Source organism: Elaeis guineensis, chromosome 2, assembly GCF_000442705.2.
Source record: "Elaeis guineensis isolate ETL-2024a chromosome 2, EG11, whole genome shotgun sequence".
Classification (NCBI taxonomy): Eukaryota; Viridiplantae; Streptophyta; class Magnoliopsida; order Arecales; family Arecaceae; genus Elaeis; species Elaeis guineensis.
The window spans coordinates 16,659,474-16,685,035 of NC_025994.2; the positions used below are offsets into that span (position 1 = coordinate 16,659,474).

Sequence of the window (25,562 nt, forward strand, 5' to 3'; positions counted from 1 at the left end):
CCTTTTATCCATCCTTAATCCCATCCATCTTCTGTACTAAATAGAGGATTAGTAATAGATTTTGTTCATTTGGGCTGGTATAAGAATTATTGACCTGATGTTGGGGACCAAACTCAAGAGGGCAATGTGTGCGACAAAAAGTAAACAGTGTCAATAGGGATCAAAACTGTGATAGCTGAGCTGAGAGGTTACCTTACTTGAGGTGACCTGATCCCACCCTTCTATATAAAAAGGAGAGAGAGGCGGAAAGGAATGGAGAAGGAATCAATGGCGACGGTGGCGGAGGATGGGATGGTGCTGCTGGACTTCTGGGTAAGCCCATTCGGGCAACGGTGTCGGATCGCATTGGCAGAGAAGGGGGTGGATTACGAGTACAAGGAGGAGAATCTGAGCGACAAGAGCCCACTGTTGCTGAAGATGAACCCGATCTACAAGAAGATCCCCGTGCTCATCCACCACGACAAAGCTATCTGTGAATCCCTCATCATCATCTAATACATCGATGAGATCTAGTCCAACAACCCCCTCCTTCCCTCCGACCCCTGTGAGCGGGCCAAAGCACGTTTCTGGGCTGACTTCGTCAACAAAAAGGTACGACGAGAATAATGCTAGCAAAACAAAGTATATATATATACAAAACTTGCATGTCCTCCTTAGAGATAAATCAATCTTATTTTGTATAAAAGCTTGTCAAGATTTTTGGGATTGTTACCATTACTAGGTCTATGAATGTGGGACAAGGCTGTGGAAGCTGAAGGGGGAGGCCCATGAGGAAGACAGGAAGGACATGATCGAGATCTTGAAGCTTTTGGAGGGTGAGCTTGGAGACAAGAAGTACTTTGGAGGAGAGACCTTCGGCTTTGTGGATGTTACATTGGTGCCCTTCACGGCTTGGTTCCACACCTACGAGATTTGTGGCAACTTCAGCATCGAGAAGGAATGCCCGAAGCTGGTGGCATGGGCTAAGAGGTGCATGGAGAGGGAGAGTGTTTCCAAGTCCCTTCATGATTCCCACAAGGTCCATGAGTTCGTCGGCTACCTCAAGAGGTTGTTTGGACTGGAGTAGAGGAAAGAAACATAGTATATATGGATCCATGGTTTGAGTCGGGATGTATTGAAAGTTTATCGCATTTGCTTTGTGTTGGAGAAGGGCATGAAATGGTTTTAGCGTGCTCCTTTGCTTCTGAATAAAAAAAACTTTGAGTGTCTTATTTTTCATCTAATCCATGAAACATCAAATGGTTGTTAACATTGTCATTAGAACGGTGTCAAATCATGAGCTTTTTAATAGTTTTGGTCAAGTGTACTATGCTTATTTTTCTTTGAAGAGATTGTCTTAAGGAGAAATTCTTTGTACGCTAGAAAATCTGACGTGGAGTACACCGCTTCGTTCTATTGGATCACGTAACCATCATTTTCTAGCGTACATTTAATATCCATAGTTTTACTTTTTTGTTTCAAATTTGAATGATAAAAATGCTCCTTTCTTTTCGAAAAAATTATGACATCCTACGTTGAAATTATGATTTTTTGCACGGGATGTCATAATTTTTTCATAAGATGTCATAAAAGAGGGAAGGATATTTTCGTCACTGAAATTTTTTTATAAAATTTTTAATAAGAAAAATACTCTTCTCTTTATGATATTCTGTGAAAAATTATAACATTCCGTGCAGAAAGTCATAATTTTAATGCAGGATGTCATAATATCGGTATAGGATGTCATAATTTTTTGAAAAGAAAGGATCATTTTTGTCATTCAAAATTTTAAATGAAAAAGTAAAACTACGGGCATTAAATGTATGTTAGAAAATGATGGCTACGTGGTCCAATCGGATAAGATAGTGCACTCCACGTCGGATTTTCTACACCGCAAGCGGTGTACAAAGTATTTCCCTTAAGTGAGGAGATTAGATAAGCCAAGACTGTGGATGCATATGTTCTTGGCCCAAGAACATTCAAAATTTTCACAATCCTTGCTTGCTTGATGCGGAGGGGTTAGAGAGAAAGGAGATGAGACACAACCCATGATTGTTCTTAAACAAATGGGAGAGAGAAAATTTAAACTCAATTTTTAAAAAAATGAAATTAAAAAAAATAAGAAATTGGAGAATCTTAAAAGAAGAGTTCTATTCTATATCAAATCCAGCTTCACTCTCAAAACCCATGTCAAAGTAACTGATCACGCTTTCACTCTATTCCTCTCTTTAGTTAGTTTGTTTTGTTCTATTTCTTTTAATGTCCATCTTACACACATTTTGCTTACATCTTATTAATATGACGTGGAAGTAGGGTTTGTAAAAGCCGAGAATTTGGCTATCTTTGAAAGTGCCAATGACCATGATGAGCTACAATTAATCTTGGTTTATTTTGGTCATGATAAGAGTTTGAGAAAAATGCCAACATAAATGAGACATTTTAGGATCATGATGGTTATATGATGACTAAGATCTCAATTTATCCCCTCATATAATGGATTGATTTTAAATTAATTTAGTTAGATACTAAGAGATTAATTGATTTGAGATCAATACTTACCTAATACTGAAAAGTACTCATGCTCCTTCATTATTCATGGATGAATTACATATAAGCATTTTCCTCTTTTCCTAAATCTTCTTTCACTTTAATTTGGCATCTATCAAGTATCAACCTCACATTCTATCAATTCCTATAGATCTTTGCTATTTGCTCATGAACTCACTCAATTCTCTTTTTTTCTTAGATTTCATTACCTACCATTCATCCCTTTTTGGTTACCCTTATCATCTTTCGCTAAATCTCAATCCCCTTACCACCTACTGTGGCTCCTCGAAGTACTATATCAGCTTATCATCATTATTTTTGATACAATCTAATATATATGATTAGACATATATTCTAATATGTACTCAAGATAGCAAAAATGAGACTAATAATATTCGCTAATAAAATCATATCATACAGCTAGCATACCAGAATATTTCATTGAATGCCAGAGGATATAAAGAAGGCTAATATTTAGAGTACGTTATATTAGCTATATGGTTATAAAAATTCAATCTAATATTGGCCTTGGATGAAAGCTCCTTTTTCCTTCATCTGGATATAGGGATGGCATCAGGCCGCACATCAATATCTAAACCCATCTCAATCGGATATCGGGTAATTCAGATTTATCCAATCTGAACCTAAATACCCAATAAACTATCCAAATTTTAATCTAAATGTCCAATAAACTATCCAAACTCAGCCCAAACACTATCAAGATTGCATTTTTTTTTGGCCAAACCCATCTCAATTGGGTATCGGATAATTCGAATTTATTCGGCTTGAGTTCAATTGAGTCATATTGAGCATTTTTTTTTTCATTTCTATCAACTCTAAAGCTATACTACCATTCCATAAATTATACATACCTTAAACAAATAAAATTCAACAACACTTAGTTCCATGTTCAATCAAAATAAAATTCAAACTGTCTTAAGCAAATAAAATTCAATAATGCTTAGTTCAACAACACTTACTTCCAATACCTTTGAAGTAAATAAAAATGCAAACATAATTTAAAAGCACATCTAAGTTCTAAGTTTTGAAAAACTTAAATAATAATTCTCGATCAATCCTTAGTGGCAACATCATTTTTCACCCAATCCACCTACAAATAATTAATATAATATATATATATATATTAAAATACTAAAATAGTTTGGGTTGGGTTCGGGTTAGGTATCGAGTTGGATGCATAGCTATCCAGTCCTAGCTCGAATCCAAAGTCAAGCATTCAAGTTTTATCCAAATCTGGCCCAAACTCAGTTATCGCATTGGCTATCCGACCTAATCTGGTCAGATTAGATCGGATACTCACGAGTTTGGGTTTTGTTGCCATCCCTATCTAAATACCCTTTGTTCCTCAAGCTATCCTATTTTCACTTATCTAAAGACTTTGTTACTCTTTGCTTATATTACTCCAACGAGCAGCTTCACTTGCTATTAAAATGCAATAGCTTTTTTGGGTGCTACTTTGGTTGTCAGAATTCCATTGCTAATTGTGTTGGGAGCAATGATTATTTTCATTTATATTATTTTATAGTGAAGCTTTTGTCATTTTTGGCCTATCATATATTTTGAATTATGTTATTTTATACAATAAACTATCCTATTGTGGGCTACTTGTTCACTTATCATATGATATAAGGTGGGTGGAAAGTTACATATAGGGTTGAATCGGATATGGATTGGATTCTAGTATATCCATATGCACATTTATTTTGTTTGACAAATACAAATATGAATATAGATATTAATCGAATACAAAATTTCATATCCATATTTATTTAAATGAAAATGAATATAAATCAGTTACTAAAAGTATGGATATAAATATGTATAAAAATTAAATAATTAAACTTTATGACTATATAATCAAAGATATCCATATTTATTTAAACAAAAATGGATATATATCAGATACTAAAATTATGGATATTAATATGTATATAAATCAAATAATTAAACTTTATGACTATGGAATCAAAGATATTATTATTATATGAATGATAAATCAAATTAATAATATATTCATATGATTATATATATTTTTTAAAATTAATAAGTGCTATAAAAAATAAATAAAATTATAAAATAATCAGATATTTGGATATGAATCGGATAATTATCTATCTATATCCATATCTATATATATATATTTTTTTGATAGATATGGACATGGATATATATATTAGTCAGCTACTCTAATTTCTATTCATATCTAGATGAATTCAAGTATGAAAATAGATTCGGATAAATATTATCCGATCTACTGTCACCCCTAGCTACATATATACCTCAAATTTATTGCTGGATTGCATATAGAAAAGGGGACTCTATAAATGAAATAAAATATGTATACATATATTAGTTTCTTATGACCATGGTATTAAATCTCAAAAATATCCTAATCTCTCTAAATAATAGGACATCGATCTCATCCAATCCTAGCAATATTCTTGATTTAGCATCCTGATAAGTACCCATAATGGCTCTTTCCTTCTTCTTTTCTTTATTGCTTTCTTCATTTGTTTGTTTCTTTTTTTTTTTTTTTGTCTTTCTTTACTTTCTGTATTCTTTAATTTCTTTCTTTCTTTCTTTTTTTCTTTCTTCCATACTTTTTTTTTCTAAATTTAATTTTTTATTCTTTCTTTTTTTTTCTTCTTTTCTTTTTCTTCTCTTTTCCTTCCTTTCTTTTTTTTTTCTTTTTCTTTCTCTTTTTTCTTCTTTCCTTCTTTACTTACTTTTTTCTGTCCTCCCTTCCTTTCTTTGCCTTTTCTCTTTCTTTCCTTAATTTCCTCATTCTTTCCCTATACTCTTTTACTTTTTGTTCTTTCCTTCTCTTCTTTCTTCCCTTCTACCATGAATGTTTTTCTTTATTTTTCTTTGCTTCTTTCCTTCCTTTCTTATTTGTATAAAAAGTCTTAGTTCTCAACTCAAAAATGCATTTTGCTCCTTGCTCTTAACCAAACATGGGCTAAAATGAAATCCAACATGTAGAAATGCTAAGGATCATGACCTTTGATGAAAGATGGTGCTAAAAGATTAGCTCCACCTAAGGTCAGCCATATCAGCCATGAATCCTACATTACCTTCCAATATTCGAAAGCAATACCACCATTCCTTCTCGGGGTAGAACCTAGAATGGTTATTGGTTACCAAGCAGGACTGAAATCGGATCGGATATAGATCGGATACTAGTATATTCATATCTATATTTATTTTATTTGATGAATATAGATAGTAGTCGAATGCAATAATTCATATCCATATTTATTTTAAATGGATATGGATATAAAATAGATACTGAAAATATAGATGTAAATGCATATAAGTTGGATAATTAAACTTTATAACCAAAGAATAAAAAATATTACTAAGTAGATGATAAATCGACTTAACAATATGTTAGTATCATTGTATAATTTTCTTAAAAGTTACTGAGTGCTATATAAAATTAAATAGGATTACAAGAAGAATCGGATAGTTATTTATCCATATCGATATCCATTTTTTTTTGATAGATACGAATATGGATATTAGTTAGATGTTCTAAACTTTATCCATATCTGGATAGATTTGGATATGAAAATGGATCCGGACAGATATTATCCGGTCCACTTTTACCCCCATTACCAAGGTATATTATAAACTTTTTATCTAATTAAATTTGAACACTTATGATAGTTTCCATGTATAGCAAAACTAATATTAGAATCATATATCAGCAATTAAATGACCACCATCTACAATATAGTATAATTAGTATATTTGCTCTTTGACATAATTTTATTGTCATTGGACAAGGGACATTTTCTCATAAAATCCAAATTTTTGTTCAATTTTGGAGTTTTGAGTAGGATTGATTTTTAGTAAAATTTGTATAATTAATTCTTATTAGACAAAAAAAAGTCTTTAGATATTTTCTAGCTACTATGGCTAATTAAACTAAAATTAGCTTAAGCGACATTTGCATATTTAATATAAAAAATAAATTGAGATATCATGACTATCTTTTTTATATACACAATTATAAACAATATTGGATCATATCATACATCGATCTTAGAGAAAGAAAAGAATGCGCAAATATCACTATTGGGATAGAATGACCAAGTAAATGGAGTTTTTGTTTCATAAGAAAAATTGGAACATTTTGGACACCGAAAAATAATCACACATAAGAGTGAGGTTGGGTATCAACCTATATGATTGTCATTGCAGACGTGTCCAATATTGGATTGGAGTTGGACTTGGCAATTACACCTGATCCAGATGGGTCCCGATCCGATCTGACTCGACACTAATGGGTCGGATTGGTCAATATATTGATCTGGTTTTGATCCGATCCGACCGAATCTAATAAATTTATATCTCAGATTGGGTTGTAGCCGTCCCGATTTACTATCCGATCCGAACCCGACCCAATTATATATATATATATTGATCAAATGTGCGCTGGTTGTATAAAATATGGGCCTTGTGTTCTTTAAACTTGGTTAAAGCCTCAAGAGTTGAAAAGTGGTAGTGGGCTATTATTCAATACTTTTATTTTCATGTAGAAAATCTCATTTAGGTAGGGTGGGTATCCGATCGGATAATCGATATCCAATCGGATAGGATATGGATAAAGAAAGTGTTGACCCATCGGATCATAGGTCAGGTTCGGATCCAAATGCTAGGATATTGGGTTGGATTCAGATTGACCCAAACCCACACCCGACCCGACCCACTGCGAAGCCTAATTGGAGTGGCTAGTTAATTTCTCATAGCCATTAGAGTATTTGACTCTACATTGGCATAGGAGGTATGTTTCATATCGAACAATCAACTCCATGGCACCATCTCTTAGAAAAATTACTATCATAGTTGGAGATATTCTTTTATGTATAGTATAGAAGTTGTCTCCTGATATATTAAAAATTCCAGATTAGTTATTTAATGGAGCTAGGATTAGATGTGAGTGATGGAGCATGTAAGAAGTTTGTAAGGGCGAATATACGGTACGAGAAAGTATAATTAATGGAGGAATCAAGTTTTCATCAAAAGAAAAAGGGAGGAATCAAGTTAATTAAAGGAAATAATGAGGCCAAGGCATCTTGAGATGCCGCTTAGCAAGTAGTTCAACAGATCAGAGAGGTAGATGATGGTTTAATATTGTTGTTCTTCTGTCATTATGCAACACTATAAGAAAAAATTCTTCTTGGGATGCACTGATGGTAAGGCGGTATGCTTTAGGTGTAGATCCAATGACATGTAGGTTTGGCCTTATCCTACATTTGGTTCATGTTGAGCTTAATTTCGATGCAAGTATTAGAATACTAATTAATGGGCTCATGTTCTAGGTTTGGCATTCAAACCGAGCTAAATTTGGGGAGGACAAGACAGGCCTAGGGAGGGTGTTAGATTGGTAGGTCAAGATTTCACTGAGTATGATTTGTCATCATCGGGCATGATTAGGTGTAGTCGAATGTAATAAAAGGATATGATTTGGCTATGTTTGCATACGATAGGGTTTGATTTGGCCATATTTGATAGGGCAAAGTTGATTTGGTTCGTTAAGATTGGGATCAGGCTTGATTTAATAGGCTAAGGCTTGGACTAAGGTAATTCAAGTAGATTGACTAGAGTTTGGGTTGGATGGACTAGGTTTCAAGTCTGATGTGCTAGAATTTGGGTCAAATGGACTATGGTTCCAGTTGGATGAAATTAGGTTTACTGTCATTGTATAAAGAAGTTATTTTTCTATAGTCAAGAGATGTCTCATCATGAATTTGTAAATAACATTCTCTCAGTGACTACAAGAAATTAGATTTTTAGTGACAAAATTTTAGCGACAAATTTTTTTTCATCGCAAATAAGTATGTTTTTGCGACAAAAAAAATATCATTGTCAAAAATTAAGTATTTACGATGAAAAAAATTTTCATTATAAAAAGTTATATCTTTTGCGATGATATTATAATTTTCATTGCTAGAAGTTAATTTTTAGCGATGAATTTTTTTTCATTGCTAGAGCTTTATGTTTTTGTGACGAAATAATTTTTTCATCATCAAAAATAAATTTTTTACAATGGAAAAAATTTCATTGCAAAAAATTAGATTTTTTTATGTTGAATTTTTTTTTCATTGCAAAAAAATATAATTTTTACGATAAAATTTTTTATATTTGACGATGAAAATATTTCATCGTTAAATATTATTTTATTGAAAAAAAATTGAATATTTTATGATAAAATTTCAATTTTTATTGTTAGAAGCATACTTTTTAACGATGAATTTTTTTCATAGCTAGAGTTTTAGTTTTTTACGATGAAATATTCTTTTCATCGCTAAAAATAATATTTTGCGATAAAATATTCTTTTCATCGCTAAAAATTAACCTTTTGCGATGAAAATTATTTTCGTTGCAAAAAAGTTATTTTTATGATAAAATTTTTATTTTGGATGATGAAATTATTTCATCGCTGAAAATTATTTTGTTGAAAAAAATAAAAATTATTTTAAGGCAAAATTTTGGTCAAATCTTGATGTCCCACACCGCCGACATGCCTATCCCTCCCCAGTCGAGCTAGGCACCGACCATTGTCCTCCCTCCCCGATCGAGTGCGCCACCAACCGATCGATGTCCTCCCTTCTCGCCACCATGCCAGCCAAGTTGCCCTCTTGCTCTCTCTCACCGCCACCATCGGTCCTTTTCCTTCCTCCCTCTTCGATCGAGCTCGATGCCGGCTGTCGGTTGGTTGAAGTCCTCCCCGATCGGCATCCTCTCTCCATGCCACCGTGTCGGCCATTGTCCTCCCTCCACGCCATCGTGCTGGCCGTCGTCCTCTCTCCCCGATCGATCGTGCCACCGATTGGATTAAAGCCCTCCCTGATCGAGGCCACCGTCGTCGTCCTCCTTTCGCCACTACTGTAGTTTCGAAAAAAAATTATTTACGATGAAAAAAATTTTTCTTGCAAAAAGTTACATCTTTTGTGATGAAATTATAATTTTCGTTGCTAGAAGTTAATTTTTAACGATAAAATTTTTTTTCCGTCGCTAAAGTTTTATGTTTTTGCAACGAAATAATTTTTTTATCATCAAAAATAAAATTTTTGCTATAAAATTTTAATTTTCGTTGCTAGAAGCATACTTTTTAACGACGAATTTTATTTTCATAGCTAGAGTTTTAGGTTTTTGTGACAAATTTTTTTTCATTGTCAAAAAAAATTATTTGTGATAAAATATTACTTTTGTCGCTAAAATTTGACCTTTTGTGATGAAAATTATTTTGATTACAAAAAATTATTTTTGCGATAAAATTTTTATTTTTAGTGACGAAATAATTTTACCGCTAAAGATTATTTAATTTGCAAAAAAAAAATATTTTAATTAGGACAAAATTTTGCCCCAATTCAAAATGCGTGAATGACCCATCCCCTTGCCCATGTCGTCGAGCCATCCCCTTGCTCCCTCCCCGATCGCCAGCGGCCATCCTTTCTCCCCAGCCCCTCCCCGATCGTCGTTTTCCCTCCCCGGTCCCTCCCTGATCGCCATCTCTCTCTCTCTCTCGCCCTCCATGCCATCGCCACTGGTCGAGCCCACCACCCTCCCCGTTCGAGCTCGCCACCCTCCTCGTTCGAGCCCACCGTCGTCGTCTCTCTCTCGCTCTCTCTCATGCCATCGCTGCCGGTCGAGCCCGCCACCGCCGTCGCCCTCCCTCCGCCACCACTGGCATTCTCCCTCCCCGATAGAGTGCGCCACCGCCGTTGCCCTCCCTCCGCCACCGCCGGCGTCCTCCCTCCTCGAATTCTCCCTCTCCCTCCCTCACTTTCTCTCTCACTCTCCCTCTCTCCCTCTCTTACACTGTTTCCTTCTCCTAGGGCTGTCGCCGTCGCCGCACCGCCACCACCGTCGCCGGGCCGCCGCCGCCGCCGCCGCCGCCGCCGTTGCTGCACAGTCGCCGGTACCCATCTCTCTCTCTATGCGGGATTCATGGGAGAGATGAAGATGAGATCAATTTTTTTTTAATTTTTATATTTTTTTAAATTTTTGTTCTTTTTTTTCAATTAATTTTAATCATTAGGTATAATTATTTGTTCTACTTCAAAACATAATTCATGATTTAATAATATTTTAAAAATAAAAATAATTATAATTAAAGCCGTGTACAAGAGGTTTTCTGTTCTGGCAAAATTAGAGTGGTAAAATATAATTATTTTTGTAAATAAACATGCAAATGCGCGCGTGCATATATATATATATATATATATATATATATATATATATATAACTAATTTTGCTAGTTTTTCTTTGTTTGTTAATATATTTTTAATCAATTGGTTGGTCAATAGTTAGGTGAAAAAGGATATTGTCTTACATTTATGTTTACTGTTTTTTGATGGAAGGTGGTCGCAACTGTGGCATTTGGAATGGGCCTTGACAAGAGTGATGTCCAAGCTGTATGAACATGCCAACATATCACCTGATGCTACTTTATTTTAGAAACAGGGCTTAGTGCGGTCTGCATGTTTCAAACTACTTTATATTATATTAATTATTAATTATGCATATGTTTGTAACTTGCCAGGGATCTCTGTTTGAAATTTTTCCTTTTTTCAGGTAATCCATTATAGCTTGCCAGAAAGCTTGGAAGAATATATTCAGGTGGCTATTAGAATATCTTCAGTCCAGTAAGAGTTACAACATATTCTCTTTTATTCTTCCTCTAGTTTAATGTTCAGGCATATACTTGCCATTGTAGGAAACTGGACGTGCTGGAAGGGATGGAAGGCTATCTTATTGTCATCTCCTTCTTGATGTTACTACCTATTATAAGCTATGTAGTCTTTCTTACAAGTATTGTTAGGATTTGACGCCTCAAGATTCAGCCCATATTGAGCCCATAGCGAGGTTCGCGGCGAAAAACGGAGTCCAACGAGACCAAGATCACCCGAAACGGAGCTCGGATGGAGGAGATATGAGCTTTTGAAGTCGGCACGACATTCGAGGCGGCGGAGGACCGCCGGCGACCGGTGGCGGGCGGCAGCGGCGCGGCCGCAGGTGGCGGCACGCAGGATGCGGGAGCTAGGCCCGCGCGGGATGCGCGACCCAGGCCCGCGGCCCAGGCGGGCGCGCGGCCCAGTCCGCGCGCAGGCGCGGCTCAGGCCCACACGCGCGGGCCGGCCAAGGCCCAGCGACCTGCTGGCCCCTTTGCCCCGGTCCACCGTGGATCGGGCGGTCCACGGCGGGGCCTGTGGACCGCGTGGGCGTTTCCCATGCATTTCTCGCGGTCCACGGTACTATTTCGTGGACCGGTGCGCGATCGGAGGGCCCAGGTGATTTTCGATGATGATCCGATGGTTCAGGAGGTTGATTTGGCTTGTTTAGGACTCTTAAACCTAATCTTATTAGGTTTAAACCTTGTTTAACCCTTAAAAAGGGTCCTGTGACGAACAGAGGAAGTAGGGTGGTTCGGATTTGCGCCGTACGAAGCCCGTACGAACCCGAGAAGAGAGAGAGGCGAGAGTGCTGAGAGAGAAGGAGCAGGAGGCTCCTGGACAGCGGTCGCCAGGCACTTCAGGGGTTCAGGAGGGGTCTTCGAGAGAGAGAGAGAGCTTTTGTGAGGGGAACTTCTAGTGAGAAAAAATTGGGTGTACAAGGGTTGAGAGTGAGGTCTCCTCTTGTAAAATTTCTTTTTCATAGTGAAGTTTGCATGCCCTGTGGAGGCGAGCCCTTTTGTGCCTGATCCACGTATTTTGATTGTTTTTTCTTTTATTTTGTTTCTTCTTTCTTCCTGCTGCATCGCGTGGTACTGAAAAGATCTTGGGAGGTGGTCTCCTGGCCAGACATACACCCAACAAGTGGTATCAGAGCAAGGCGGTACAAGGACGCAGATTGCAGTGGTGGTGAGCAAGACTGAAGATGGAGAAGACAGGAACAATCAAGATGGAGATCAACAAGTTCGATGGTAAGAGCAATTTCTCCTTGTGGCAGGCAAGGGTGAAGGACGTGCTCATCCAACAGGGGTTGATCGATGCTCTCTTGTGCGATGAGAAGCCGACCACCATGGAGGTGCGGGATTGGAAACGGCTACAGATGCAGGCGGTGAGTACCATCCGCATGTACCTGACGGATGAGGTGGTGATCCATGTGCTGAGCGAGACTTCCCCGACGGTGCTGTGGTCGAAGCTCGAGGAGTTGTACATGGCGAAATCTCTCACCAACACACTTTTCCTCTGGAAGTAGTTCTACCAACTGCGGATGACTGAGGGACAGAGCGTGCAGGAGCATCTCAGCCACTTCCAGAATATCCTCACTGACCTTCTCAGCGTTGGCGAGAACGTTGAGGAGAAGACCAGGGCACTGATTTTGCTGGCGTCGCTTCCCCCTTCGTACGAGTCCTTGGTGACTGCTCTTCTAGTGGGGAAGAGCACTATCAAGATGGACGAGGTCACCGCGGCGATACTCCAGAACGAGGTTCTCAGGAGGGAGAACCCAGCTTCGAGCTTAGGTGGCGGTAGCTCAGCTTTGGTGGCTTCTGGAGGAGCAGGAGGCGGTAGACGGAGCGACAGGAGACCGCAACGAGGGCGGTCCAAGTCCAGGAGGGACTTAAGCAAAATCAGGTGTTACCGGTGTGAGGAGTTAGGGCATCTAGCCAGAGATTGCCCTCAACTTAAAAATCGGACGGTGGCTGCTGTAGCGACGACCGGCAGCGATTTAGATGGAGATGTCCTGGAGATATCTGACGAGGTATCTACTTCTTCCCAGCAGTGGATATTAGATTCTGCATGCCCCTATCATGCATGTTGCAGAGAGGAGCAGTTTGACTCCCTGGAGAACAGTGAGGGCACTGTATATCTGCCGGATGGATCGAGCTGTGCGATCAGAGGCATTGGGACGGTCAGCTGGAGGACACATGATGGTGCAGTGAAAAGATTGGGAGAGGTCCGATACATATCCGATTTCAGGTGGAATCTTATCTCACTTAGTAGACTGGATTCGAGAGGCTACAGGACGGTAGCTGGTGGAGGAATCCTGAGGGTGCTACGCGGCAATAGGATTGTGCTGGAGGGGAAGAAGAGAAGCAGAGGACATTATTACCTGGCAGGAAGCCCAGTGCGAGGTAGAGCTTCGGGAGCCAGATGGAGTCCAGAGCGAGGTGGAGCTCCAGGAGGCGGATCGGGCACGAGACAGGAGACTTGGGAGGATGAGAGGCGACGTCGCAAGGTGAGATTCCTATTGTCGCAGGACGATGCCCCGAGCAGGTCTCAGGTCAGGAGGAGCACAGCATACGACGGAGATGGGATCGAGCAGCCTGGCTCGACTCCCATGTTTGCCTATCCATGATCAGCAGACGATTGCCCCAGGGCATGGGGGCGAGGAGATCCAGAAGCTCTCGGGGTTTGGAGGAGGCCGAATATCGAGTCGAGGTGGAGATTGTTAGGATTTGATGCCTCAAGATTCAGCCAACATTGAGCTCATAGCGAGGTTCACGGTGAAAAATGGAGTCCAACGAGATCAAGATCACCCGAAACGGAGCTCGGATGGAGGAGATACGAGCTTTTGAAGTCGGCACGACATTCGAGGTGGCGGAGGACCGCCGGCGACCTGCGGCGGGTGGCAGCGGTGCGGTCGCAGGTGGCGGCGGGCGGGACGCGCGACCCAGGCCCGTGCGGGACGCGCGACCCAGGCCCGTGGCCCAGACGGGCGTGCGGCCTAGTCCGCGCGCAGGCGCGGCCTAGGCCCAGTGGCCTGCTGGCCCCTTTGCCCCGATCCACCATGAACCGGGCGGTCCACGGCGGGGCCTGTGGACCGCGTGAGCATTTTTGACGCATTTCTCGTAGTCCACGATACTATTCCGTGGACCGGAGCACGATCGGAGGGCCCAGGTGATTTCCGGTGACGATCCGACAGTTCAGGAGGTTGATTTGGCTTGTTTAGGACTCTTAAACCTAATCTAATTAGGTTTAAACCCTGTTTAACCCTTTACAAGGGTCCTGTGACGAACGGAGGAAGTAGGGTGGTTCGGATTTGCACCGTACGAAGTCCGAACGAACCCGAGAAGAGAGAGAGGCGAGAGTGCTGAGAGAGAAGGAGCAGGAGGCTCCTGGACAGTGGTCGCCAGGTATTTCAGGGGTTCAGGGGGGTCTTCAAGAGAGAGAGAGCTTTTGTGAGGAAAACTTTTAGTGAGAGAGAATTGGGTGTACAAGGGTTGAGGGTGAGGTCTCCTCTTGTAAAATTTCTTTTTCATAGTGAAGTTTGCATGCCCCATGGAAGCGAGCCCTTTTGTGGCTGATCCACGTATTTTGATTATTTTTTCTTTTATTTTGTTTCTTCTTTCTTCCTGCTGCATTGCGTGGTACTGAAAAGATCTTGGGAGGTGGTGTCCTGGCCAGACATACACCCAACAGGTATCAACATAAAATTTTATTTTCATATGCTATATATTTCTCCTATTCTTCAAAGATAACTAATCTAATTACATACAATGATGGCAGTGATGGTGTAAATGAATATGCAATAAGCAAATTTCTTTCCCATATATTTTCTAGTGGTGTTCCCTTATCTGGGAACATTCGCTCCTTGGTTAAAGAATCTGCATCCCAAAAATTTGATATGAAAGAAGAGGTATTTTCTTTCTTCATGAATTCATATATTTGTTAGCTTTTTAGCATCTTTTATTCTTTATTTTGTCTTGCTTTTGATTCAATTATCTTTTTTTTTTTTGTTTTTAAATTTTACATTTGTGATACATTCATTTAATAAATCCATAAAGTGTCATTATACATTAGTGGGGCACTTCAAACGTGCTATATGTATATATATCCTTTATGGGAAGAGGAGAAAAATCTAAAGGACATGCTTTATTAACTTGAGGAAATCAAAAGGATGAATAGTTTACCATTCTTTTCCAAACTAGGACTATACTGGCAATCCAACTAGGATATTTCATCAATGAAGTCAGTGCCATTTGTTGACCCTTCTGATTATTTGTCATTCAAGCTATTGACGGAAATGTCTAGATGGTATGTAACTATATTTGCAATTATACTTTGTAACTTCTTATTAAATATTTATGTTACTTTCATGTTCTTTTTTTTTTTCTTTTTGTTTGAATAGGGACTATCTGGAGTCAACGCCTATGCTAAATTTTATCAAAACAAGAGTGGCGAGTTTGTGACCGAGAAAGCGAGACAGCATCATGTAAGTATCATTACTCTATATTTTGAATGCTTTTAAAGACTTTGAAAAAAAATTTATGGTTTTATTTGATTTATTGTGAAGGAAAAAATGTTACAATTGAGAGAGTAGGCGATGAGGAAAGTTGGATCTGACAGTAATACTGTATCGCGATAGGTTTGTTCAATGACAGATGATGCGATCCTGGATGCCGTCCTCGGTTGGCAACTAAGATCTGGGTATAGCATGCGGTCAAAAAAATTTCACAGTTCGTCGTCCGATCGATCTGATGATGCATCGGTGCTAGAGACAGTTAGGACATCCATGAGTATGATGCAAGATCAGATTACTTATTGAATGAATCGTAGTCAGACACTCGAGAGGATAATGGCTGCGATGGCGGGATGGCTCGGTATTGATGCCTTCGAGTTAGTACCTCTACAGTCATATGATGCCGCCTCAGCACCGCCATCGCGACATATATCGGGCTAGGGATCGACGCTTGAAGGAGGGAACGAAGCCAATGACTCTGATAATACCTAGTTTGTAATTTTTTTAAATTTAAAATGATGTATGAACTTGTATTTTTGTATGTGACAATGATGGCTATGAAACTTATTGTTATTTGGAATTGCTATTTCGAATTTGAATGTTTTTATTGTGTTAATATATTTTTATATAAAATATGTTTAATCTAAAAATTTATATTTGAAAAGATATTTTTTTGATAAAAAAATATTTTATTTTATTCATAATTTAATTTAGCGGTGAAAGATTAATTTCATCGTAAAAAAATTAATTAAATATTTTTGACGATCTCAAAAATCAACCTTTCACTATATATTGTGATGAAATTTTTTATTTCATTACTAAAATTACGATGAAAAAAATTTTCGCCGCTAAAAATATTTTTTTTATAGTAAATATTATTTTTTTTATTTTTCTTTTAGCGATGAAATTTTATTTCATCGCAAAAATAGCGACGAAATTTTTATTTTCGTCGCAAAAATTGTGACAAAATTATTGTTTCGTCACAAAAATAGCAACAAAATTTTTTTCTTTCATCGCAAAAATTATGATGAATTTTTTTCATCGCAAAGAATTGTGATGAAAAATATTTTTCATTGTAAAAAATTACGATGAAATAAAAATTACGATGAAATTTTATTTCATCGTAAAAATTGTGATGAAAATTTTTTTCTCACAAAAATTATGATGAAATTATTTTTTCATCGCAAAAATTATGACAAAATTTATTTTATCGCAAAAAATTATGATGAATGATATTTTTCATCGCAAAAATTATGATGAAATTTTTTTCATCGCAAAAATTTTGACAAAATTTTTTTTCATCACAAAAATTGCTAGAAAATTTTTTATTTATTCCTAATAGTTAGCGATGAAATATTTTTTATTGCTATCTTTGTGACATAATTCTATTTTTCATCGCTAAAATAAAAAAAAATAATAATAAAAAATTAAAATGAGTAACAACTGATTTTTGACGATGAAAATATCCTTCATCATAATTTTAGCAATGAAATTTTAAGCTCTTGCGACAAAAATTTTTTATCGCTATTGCGAACTCTTCATCGTATGGTTGACTATTTTTTGTGATGAAATAAATTCCTTTCGTCGCTAAGACTTTTTGCTACGTGGCTTTCTCTACGAACTTTTAGCAACAAAATTTTCATTGCTAATACTTTTAGCAACGAAAATTTTATCTTTAGGGACAAAAATATTCCGTCTCCAAAGGTCAAATTTCTTGTAGTGATGATGCATGGGTCTAATATAAGCTGTAAAGTTATCCAACAAAAGACTAGAGCAAGCTACGTAAACAAGATAAATCTAACGCCTAGAATTTGAAAGCGGTTGTCAATTTAAAAACTAAAGACCTCACATTTAGGTGCTAACTAAGAATAAAGAATTAAAAAGAGATAACTAGCTTCTTCTTTGCTTTGCTATAAAGAAGGCATTTCATTATGGCAATTAATTAGCGCCTTCAAGATGCTCCATGACAAGGGATAGTCCACCAACTAGTCATGTTGTAGTTCATAATTTGATATCCTTCTAATGATGTTAACAACCATTTCATGTTGCATGGATTAGATTGAAAAAAAAAGATACTCAAAGATTCTTTTATTCATAAGTAAAGGATTTCATGCCCTTCTTACACAAAGCAAACACGATGAAGTTTCCTTCTAACGCAAAGGAAATACGATAAACTTTTCGTACATATCCCTACTTAAACCGTGCATGTAGCCATACACCACGTTGCTTCCCTCTACTCCAACCCAAACTTCTTCCTAAGTTTGCCAACGAACTCATAGACCTTGTGGGGATCATGAACGGACTTGGAGACGCTCTCCCTTTCCTTGCACCTCTTGGCCCACGCCGCCAGCTCCGGGCATTCCTCGTCGACGCTGAATTTGCCACAGGTCTCGTAGGTGTAGAACCAGGCTGTGAAGGGCGCCAACGCAACATCCACAAAGCCGAAGGTCTCTCCCCCAAAGTACTTCTTGTCTCCGAGCTCACCCTCCAAAAGCTTCAAGATCTAGATCATGTCCTTCCTGGCCTCCTCGTGGGCCTCCCCCTTCAGCTTCCACAGCCTCGTCCCACATTCATAAACCTAATAACAGTAACAAACGCAATAACTTGGCAAGCTTTTACACAAAAAGAGATCGATACCTGTGATAGCCCAAAACCTAGCCCAAGCCCAAGCCCAATCTCAGCCCACCAAAATGAAAAAAAAAAAAGAAAAAAAAATAGAGGAAATCGGGAAGAAGACTCCCGATAGGAGTCTTCTTCTCCGGCGAAATCCGGGCGAGACCGGGACTCCTAGGACCCCTCGGAGTCCTAGGGCCCCCTATAAGAATACCCTTCTCCCTTGAGACTGGACATCGGCCTCTTCCCTCTCTCTTTCTCTCCGATTTTCCCGAAATAGAGCCGCGGACACCACCTTGTCTTCGCCGTGACTGCTCTCCGACGAAGTCACCGGAGGTCAAGGTAAGCCTTCCTCCTTTTCCTCCCTTCCTTCCTCTTCCTACCGTGCTCCTGTGCGCGGCTGCCGGCGACGAGAGTCACCGATTTCCGATCGGGGAAAGAGACCTCTGTTTTGGTCTCTTTCCCGTGGATTTTTCTGGCACCGACGATCGAAATCGATCGCCGGCCATACTCCTCCGTGACCAGGGGAGTGGCCCCCGTCGGCCGCCGGCCTCCGCCACGGCGGCCATGGCCCGAACGGCCGGTCAAGGCCGGAGGATGCCGGTCCTCTGTTCCAGCATGGGAAGAACCAAGAAAAAAGAAGAAAAGAAGAAAAAGAAGAAAAAAAGAAAAAGAAGAAAAAGAAAAGAGAAAGAAGGAAAAAGAGAAAAAGAAAAGGAAAGAAAAAAAAAAGAAGAAAAAGAAGAAAAAGAAAAGAAGAAAAAGAAAAGAAAAGAAAAGAAAAGAAAAGAAAATAATAATAATAAAAATAAATATATATATATATATTTATATATATATATATAAGTAAGTAAATAAATAAATAAATAAATAAATAAAAATGAAATTGATGAGAGAGAGAGTTTCTCTCTCTTCTTTCAGTCTGAACCTTGACTTTCTCTCTCTGGAATTGGACTTTCTCTCTCTACTTTCTCTCTCTAGAAATTTCTCTCTAAGTTGTTTCTCTCTTTTGATGGATTCCTCTCTCTCTAAAGTTATTCCTCTAGGATTAGCGTAGTGGAAGGTCTCATCTGATGATTTTGATCGAGTTTAGGAAAGAGTCGATTTTAAGTGAGGTTTTGAATTGGGATTTGTTTAGATTTAATTTTAAATTAAAATTAATGTAAAAATATAATTTTGAATAATAGGCACGGAAGAATCACCTAGAAGTTAGTCGATCTGTTCATTCAGTGCTCCGTGAAAGGTAAGTAATGAATCATCTTCTCGAGATATTTCATATTTATTCTGAAAATAAATAATTATTTTCTGAAATTATGTATGATTTATGAAATTATGTTTTGAAAGAATAGTGCCTTTGAAATATTATGGTACATCGATTTATGCACATGTTCAGTAAAAAATTATGATATATTTATGGTACAAAGTGTTTTGATACAGATCAGATTTATGCTCTCAGCCTAACTATGTTTCAGTGGGCCCCGTCAATGGGGATTATACGTTGGTACTCAGTGGACCCCGCTAGTGGGGGTTGTGCGCTGGTGTTTGTGGACCCTGCCAGTGGGGGTTGTGCGCTGGTATTTGTGGACCCTGCCAGTGGGGGTTGTGCGCTAGTATTCTGTGGACCCCGCCAATGGGGGTTAAACGTTGGTCATAGTCAAGACTGTTGAGTTACGAGTGTTTTGAATCGAATCGGATTTATGATTATATGTGAATATTTGAAAATATTTGATTTGTATTAACTCAGCATGAAATATATTTTTATGTTTATTTGCAGCATTATTCTTAAAAATTATATAATATCTGAAATATCTGGTAGAGATACTTGTTACTTACTAGGCTGTCTAGCTCATTACCTTTCTTTCTATTTTTCAGATTCAGATAATTAATATCGAGCGTGGGACGAAATATTGGGACAGAGCTTTTAGAAACGAGATTAGCATTGTCAACTTCATTGAACTTAGATCTATTGTTTTTATTTTTTTAGCAAAAATTTTATTGGATGTAAGATATTTGATTTAATTACTTGAATTACAGTTGAATAATAATTATTTGAATTTATTCCACTGTGATGCATTTGATATCGTGATGAGATGCCTTGCATGCTTATGGAGAGAGTTCTTCATAAGTATGCGGCGGTTGCCGCGACCCTCGATTCACAATCTTGGATCGGGGGCGTGACAATTAATATGGTATCAGAGCATAAGTGGATAAATTATGACACATAGAATTTGACATAGTATGAGTGTAGGTGGGTAAACATTAAGAATATTGGGACGTTAGAATATGAGCATCATAATAAACCCATCATAACAAATAGATAAATGAATCTAATAAGATTTTACTACTACAAGGTTATCATGCCTCCCCGTAGAATGACAAGAATTACTCAAGGAATTGCAAGAGAGACATCACAACCACGGGATGGTAGCACTCCCCATCTGACCAGTGGCACCCCTTAGGAGGAGGGAGTCGTAGATCCTAATGGAAGTGCTTCGAGAGTACGTCAAGAACCAGATATGGCTCAGTTAATGCAGACCCTAATCAGGATGGTACAAGCGCAACAACAAATACAGCAGCAAATGTTTGAACAACAGCAGATACAACGAGATACACAACAACATCAGCATCCACCACCACAACATGGAGAGCAACCAGTACAACGGAACAATATTTCAGAATTTAAAAAGCTTTTCCCTCCAGCTTTCAAGGGGACTACTGAACCTTTGGAGGCTGATAACTGGATAATGGAGATGGAGAAGGCTTTCGCTGTTCAAAAGTGTCTTGATGAAGAAAAGATTCGATATGCAGCTTATTTACTACAAGGAAAAGCATACAACTGGTGTCAGCGACTACAGCGCAAGCATGAACAAGACAGTGAAATACTTACCTGGGAAAGATTTCGGATTGCATTCTATGATCAGTATTTTCCTCGGAGTATAAGGATCCAGAAAGAGCAAGAGTTTATTTATTTGAAGCAAAAGGGTATGAGTGTGACTGAATATGAAGCAAAATTTACAGAGTTAGCAAAATTTGCTCCGAGATTAGTGGATGGTGAGCAAGAACGTGTTCACAAGTTTGAGATGGGACTGAGAACTGAGATTCGAAAACAAGTGGTTCCATATGAATTAACAACTTATACAGATGTGGTAAACAAAGCACTGATAATTGAAAGGAAAGTCAATGAAGAACGCATGGAAAGGCAAAGAAAGAGAACACAATCAAATGATACACAAGGGCAGAATAATAAAAACATCAAAAGATCAGCTAAGGGAGCAGTAGACAATAAGACTCAACAGATTGATGGTGAGCCGTGCTCCAGATGTGGCAAAAATCATGCAGACAAGGATTGCTATTGGAATACCGGTGCTTGTTTCAAATGTGGTCAGAAGGATCATAAAATTGCTAGCTGCCCGCTAAATACTGAAAATCAAGTTGGCCAAAGAACTCATGAAGGACAACATAAGGGTGGTGGACAGATTTCTAAAAACCAGGGAAGAGTTTATGCGCTTTCTCAACAGAATCCACAGGCTTCCAATACAATGGTGACAGGTATGAAAAATTTCGAGGATGAAATTTCTTTTTAGGGGTGAAGAATGTGATAGCCCAAAACCTAGCCCAAGCCTAAGCCCAATCTCAGCCCACCAAAATGGAAAAAAAAAAAAGAAAAAAAAAACAGAGGAAACCGGGAAGAAGACTCCCGATAGGAGTCTTCTTCTCCGGCGAAATCCGGGCGAGACCGGGACTCCTAGGACCCCTCGGAGTCCTAGGGCCCCCTATAAGAATACCCTTCTCCCTTGAGATCGGACATCGGCCTCTTCCCTCTCTCCTTCTCTCCGATTTTCCCGAAATAGAGCCGCGGACACCACCTTGTCTTCGCCGTGACTGCTCTCCGACGAAGTCACCGGAGGTCAAGGTAAGCCTTCCTCCTTTTCCTCCCTTCCTTCCTCTTCCTTCCGTGCTCCTGTGCGCGGCTGCCGGCGACGAGAGTCGCCGATTTTCGGTCGGGGAAAGAGACCTCTGTTTTGGTTTCTTTCCCGTGAATTTTTCCGGCACCGACGATCGAAATCGATCGCCGGCCATACTCCTCCGTGACCGGGGGAGTGGCCCCCGTTGGCCGCTGGCCTCCGCTGCGGCGGCCATGGCCCGAACGGTCGGTCAAGGTTGGAGGATGCCGGTCCTCTGTTCCGACACGGGAAGAACCAAGAAAAAAGAAGAAAAGAAGAAAAAGAAGAAAAAAAGAAAAAGAAGAAAAAGAAAAGAGAAAGAAGGAAAAAGAGAAAAAGAAAAGGAAAGAAAAAAAAAAGAAGAAAAAGAAGAAAAAGAAAAGAAAAGAAAAGAAAAGAAAAGAAAAATAATAATAAAAATAAATAAATATATATATATATATATATTTATATATATATATATATAAGTAAGTAAATAAATAAATAAATAAATAAATAAATAAATAAAATGAAATTGATGAGAGAGAGAGTTTCTCTCTCTTCTTTCAGTCTGAACCTTGACTTTCTCTCTCTGGAATTGGACTTTCTCTCTCTACTTTCTCTCTCTAGAAATTTCTCTCTCTAAGTTGTTTCTCTCTCTTGATGGATTCCTCTCTCTCTAAAGTTATTCCTCTAGGATTAGCGTAGTGGGAGGTCTCATCTGATGATTTTGATCGAGTTTAAGAAAGAGTCGATTTTAAGTGAGGTTTTGAATTGGGATTTGTTTAGATTTAATTTTAAATTAAAATTAATGTAAAAATATAATTTTGAATAATAGGCACGGAAGAATCACCTAGAAGTTAGTCGATCTGTTCATTCAGTGCTCCGTGAAAGGTAAGTAATGAATCATCTTCTCGAGATATTCCATATTTATTCTGAAAATAAATAATTATTTTTTAAAATTATGTATGATTTATGAAATTATGTTTTGAAAGAATAGTGCCTTTGAAATATTATGGTACGTCGATTTATGCACATGTTCAGTGAAAAATTATGATATATTTATGGTACAAAGTGTTTTGATACAGATCAGATTTATGCTCTCAGCCTAACTATGTTTCAGTGGGCCCCGCCAATGGGGATTATACGTTGGTACTCAGTGGACCCCGCTAGTGGGGGTTGTGCGCTGGTGTTTGTGGATCCTGCCAGTGGGGGTTGTGCGCTGGTATTTGTGGATCCTGCCAGTGGGGGTTGTGCGCTGGTATTCTGTGGACCCCGCCAATGGGGGTTAAACGTTGGTCATAGTCAAGGCTGTTGAGTTACGAGTGTTTTGAATCGAATCGGATTTATGATTATATGTGAATATTTGAAAATATTTGATTTGTATTAACTCAGCATGAAATATATTTTTATGTTTATTTACAGCATTATTCTTAAAAATTATATAATATCTGAAATATCTGGTAGAGATACTTGTTACTTACTGGGCTATCTAGCTCATTACCTTTCTTTCTATTTTTCAGATTCAGATAATTAATATCGAGTGTGGGACGAAATATTGGGACAGAGCTTTTAGAAGCGAGATTAGCATTGTCAACTTCATTGAACTTAGATCTATTGTTTTTATTTTTTTAGCAAAAATTTTATTGGATGTAAGACATTTGATTTAATTACTTGAATTACAGTTGAATAATAATTATTTGAATTTATTCCGCTGTGATGCATTTGATATCGTGATGAGATGCCTTGCATACTTATGGAGAGAGTTCTTCATAAGTATGCGGCGGTTGCCGCGACCCTCGATTCACAATCTCAGGTCGGGGGCGTGACAATACCTCTTTGTTTTACATGTATACTTTGTCTTGTTAGCATTGTTGTCTCCATACCTTCTTGTCGACGAAGTCGGCCCAGAAGCGTGCTTTGGCCCGCTCGTAGGGGTCGGAGGGGAGGAGGGGGTTGTTGGACCAGACCTCGTCAATATATTGGACGGTGACGAGGGATTCGCAGATAGGTTTGCCGTGGTGGATGAGCACGGGGATCTTCTTGTGGATCAGGTTCATCTTCAGCAGCAATGGGCTCTTGTCGCTCAGATTCTCCTCCTTGTACTCGTACTCCACACCCTTCTCCGCCAACGCGATCCGGCACCGCTGCCCGAATGGACTCACCCATAAGTCCAGCAGCACCACCCCCTCCTTCTCTGCCGCCGTCGCCATTGTTTTCGTCTCTATTTCTTTTCTCCTCTCTCTCTCCAGATTGAGTAACAAGCGATGAGAAGAAGCTCTACAACTCTTGGGGCCTATATATAGAGGATGGGATTGGGGGACGGTGAGGTAACCTCTTACGTTAGCTAAAAGTTTTTTGAAAACGGAAATGACGACTTTGAAGTACCGTAGCATTTGTCCACTTCGTTTCGTTCTTTTCTTATTTCTATCTTGGGAGGTGAGGGGTATGGATGATGTTTTTTTTTTTACCAAACAAAAGAAAAAGAGAAAGATGGTCTCGCTGTCTAGAGAGTTCCGAAGGGAAACGTCATGGCTTGCGTCACCATCACCGTCGGTTGGATGATGAAGGGTGGGGATTTGAGGATGCAACTTGCCGTGGGAGAGCGACCATGGTAAGCCATATTTGAAACATATATTTATATTTTGTTATGATCAAAAAAATTTCTAAATTTAAAAGTTGCTCTTTAAATCTCTAATTGATATCAAGAAAAAGATTCAAGAAATTTACTATTTGAAATGATTTTCAAAATAATTGGTACCAAAAATTGATATAAAATAAATTATTTTTATAATTGGTATCAAACAACCTATCTCTTAGAAAAAGGAAAGATTATTTTATCTTAAGCGTATTTTGCTCTGACACCACATTTTGCTCTATTACTTTCAAAAAATTTAATTGATAAATAATTATTAAGAAAAGAAAGAGATGAGTTTCCAAATATATCTAATGCTTAGCTTTGATATTCTAAATTTTTTATTCTGAAATGCTTTATCCTTTTTGAATTTTTGAAGCTTAAAACAATCTTATAATTGAATTTGAGAATCTATTTAATGCATCTACTTTATTCAAAAAGGAAGAGATGTGCCTTTTAAATCTATATTGATTAAAAAAAGAAAGAAATTCAATCTACTGTAAATTTTTAAAAAGATAAAAGTTTTAAAATGGGGGAGAAATTTTAAAATCTGAATTTGAAAGTTTAATCTAAGATTTGAAAAAGAACTTGAATCAAATTCTGAATAGTGAAGTATGTTTATCTGAGTTTTAACTTGATTTTGATGA

The 25,562-nt window shown here is 38.2% G+C and overlaps 1 protein-coding gene and 1 pseudogene across 1 annotated transcript; one reads left to right on the forward strand and one right to left on the reverse strand.

Moving 5' to 3' along the window:
• The first annotated feature begins 267 nt into the window (after positions 1-267).
• On the forward strand, positions 268-1,066 carry LOC105059442 (probable glutathione S-transferase parA; annotated as a pseudogene).
• A 16,751-nt stretch (positions 1,067-17,817) lies between these two features.
• Positions 17,818-24,531, reverse strand: LOC140855579 (glutathione S-transferase U22-like). Its single transcript, XM_073251607.1, has 2 exons — positions 24,167-24,531; positions 17,818-18,322 (listed from the first exon to the last, which is right to left on the reverse strand). The coding sequence occupies exons 1-2, from the start codon at positions 24,491-24,493 to the stop codon at positions 18,248-18,250; spliced, it is 402 nt and encodes a 133-aa protein (XP_073107708.1). The 5' UTR covers positions 24,494-24,531; the 3' UTR covers positions 17,818-18,247.
• Positions 24,532-25,562: the final 1,031 nt, after the last annotated feature.

Excerpts from the sequence above, each read along its gene's own strand:
- LOC140855579 (XM_073251607.1), bottom strand. The coding sequence starts at position 24,493 with ATGGCGACGGCGGCAGAGAAGGAGGGGGTGGTGCTGCTGGACTTATGG. Across the intron at positions 18,323-24,166 it reads CCGACTTCGTCGACAAGAAG|GTTTATGAATGTGGGACGAG; the intron begins GTATGGAGACAA and ends TACTGTTATTAG.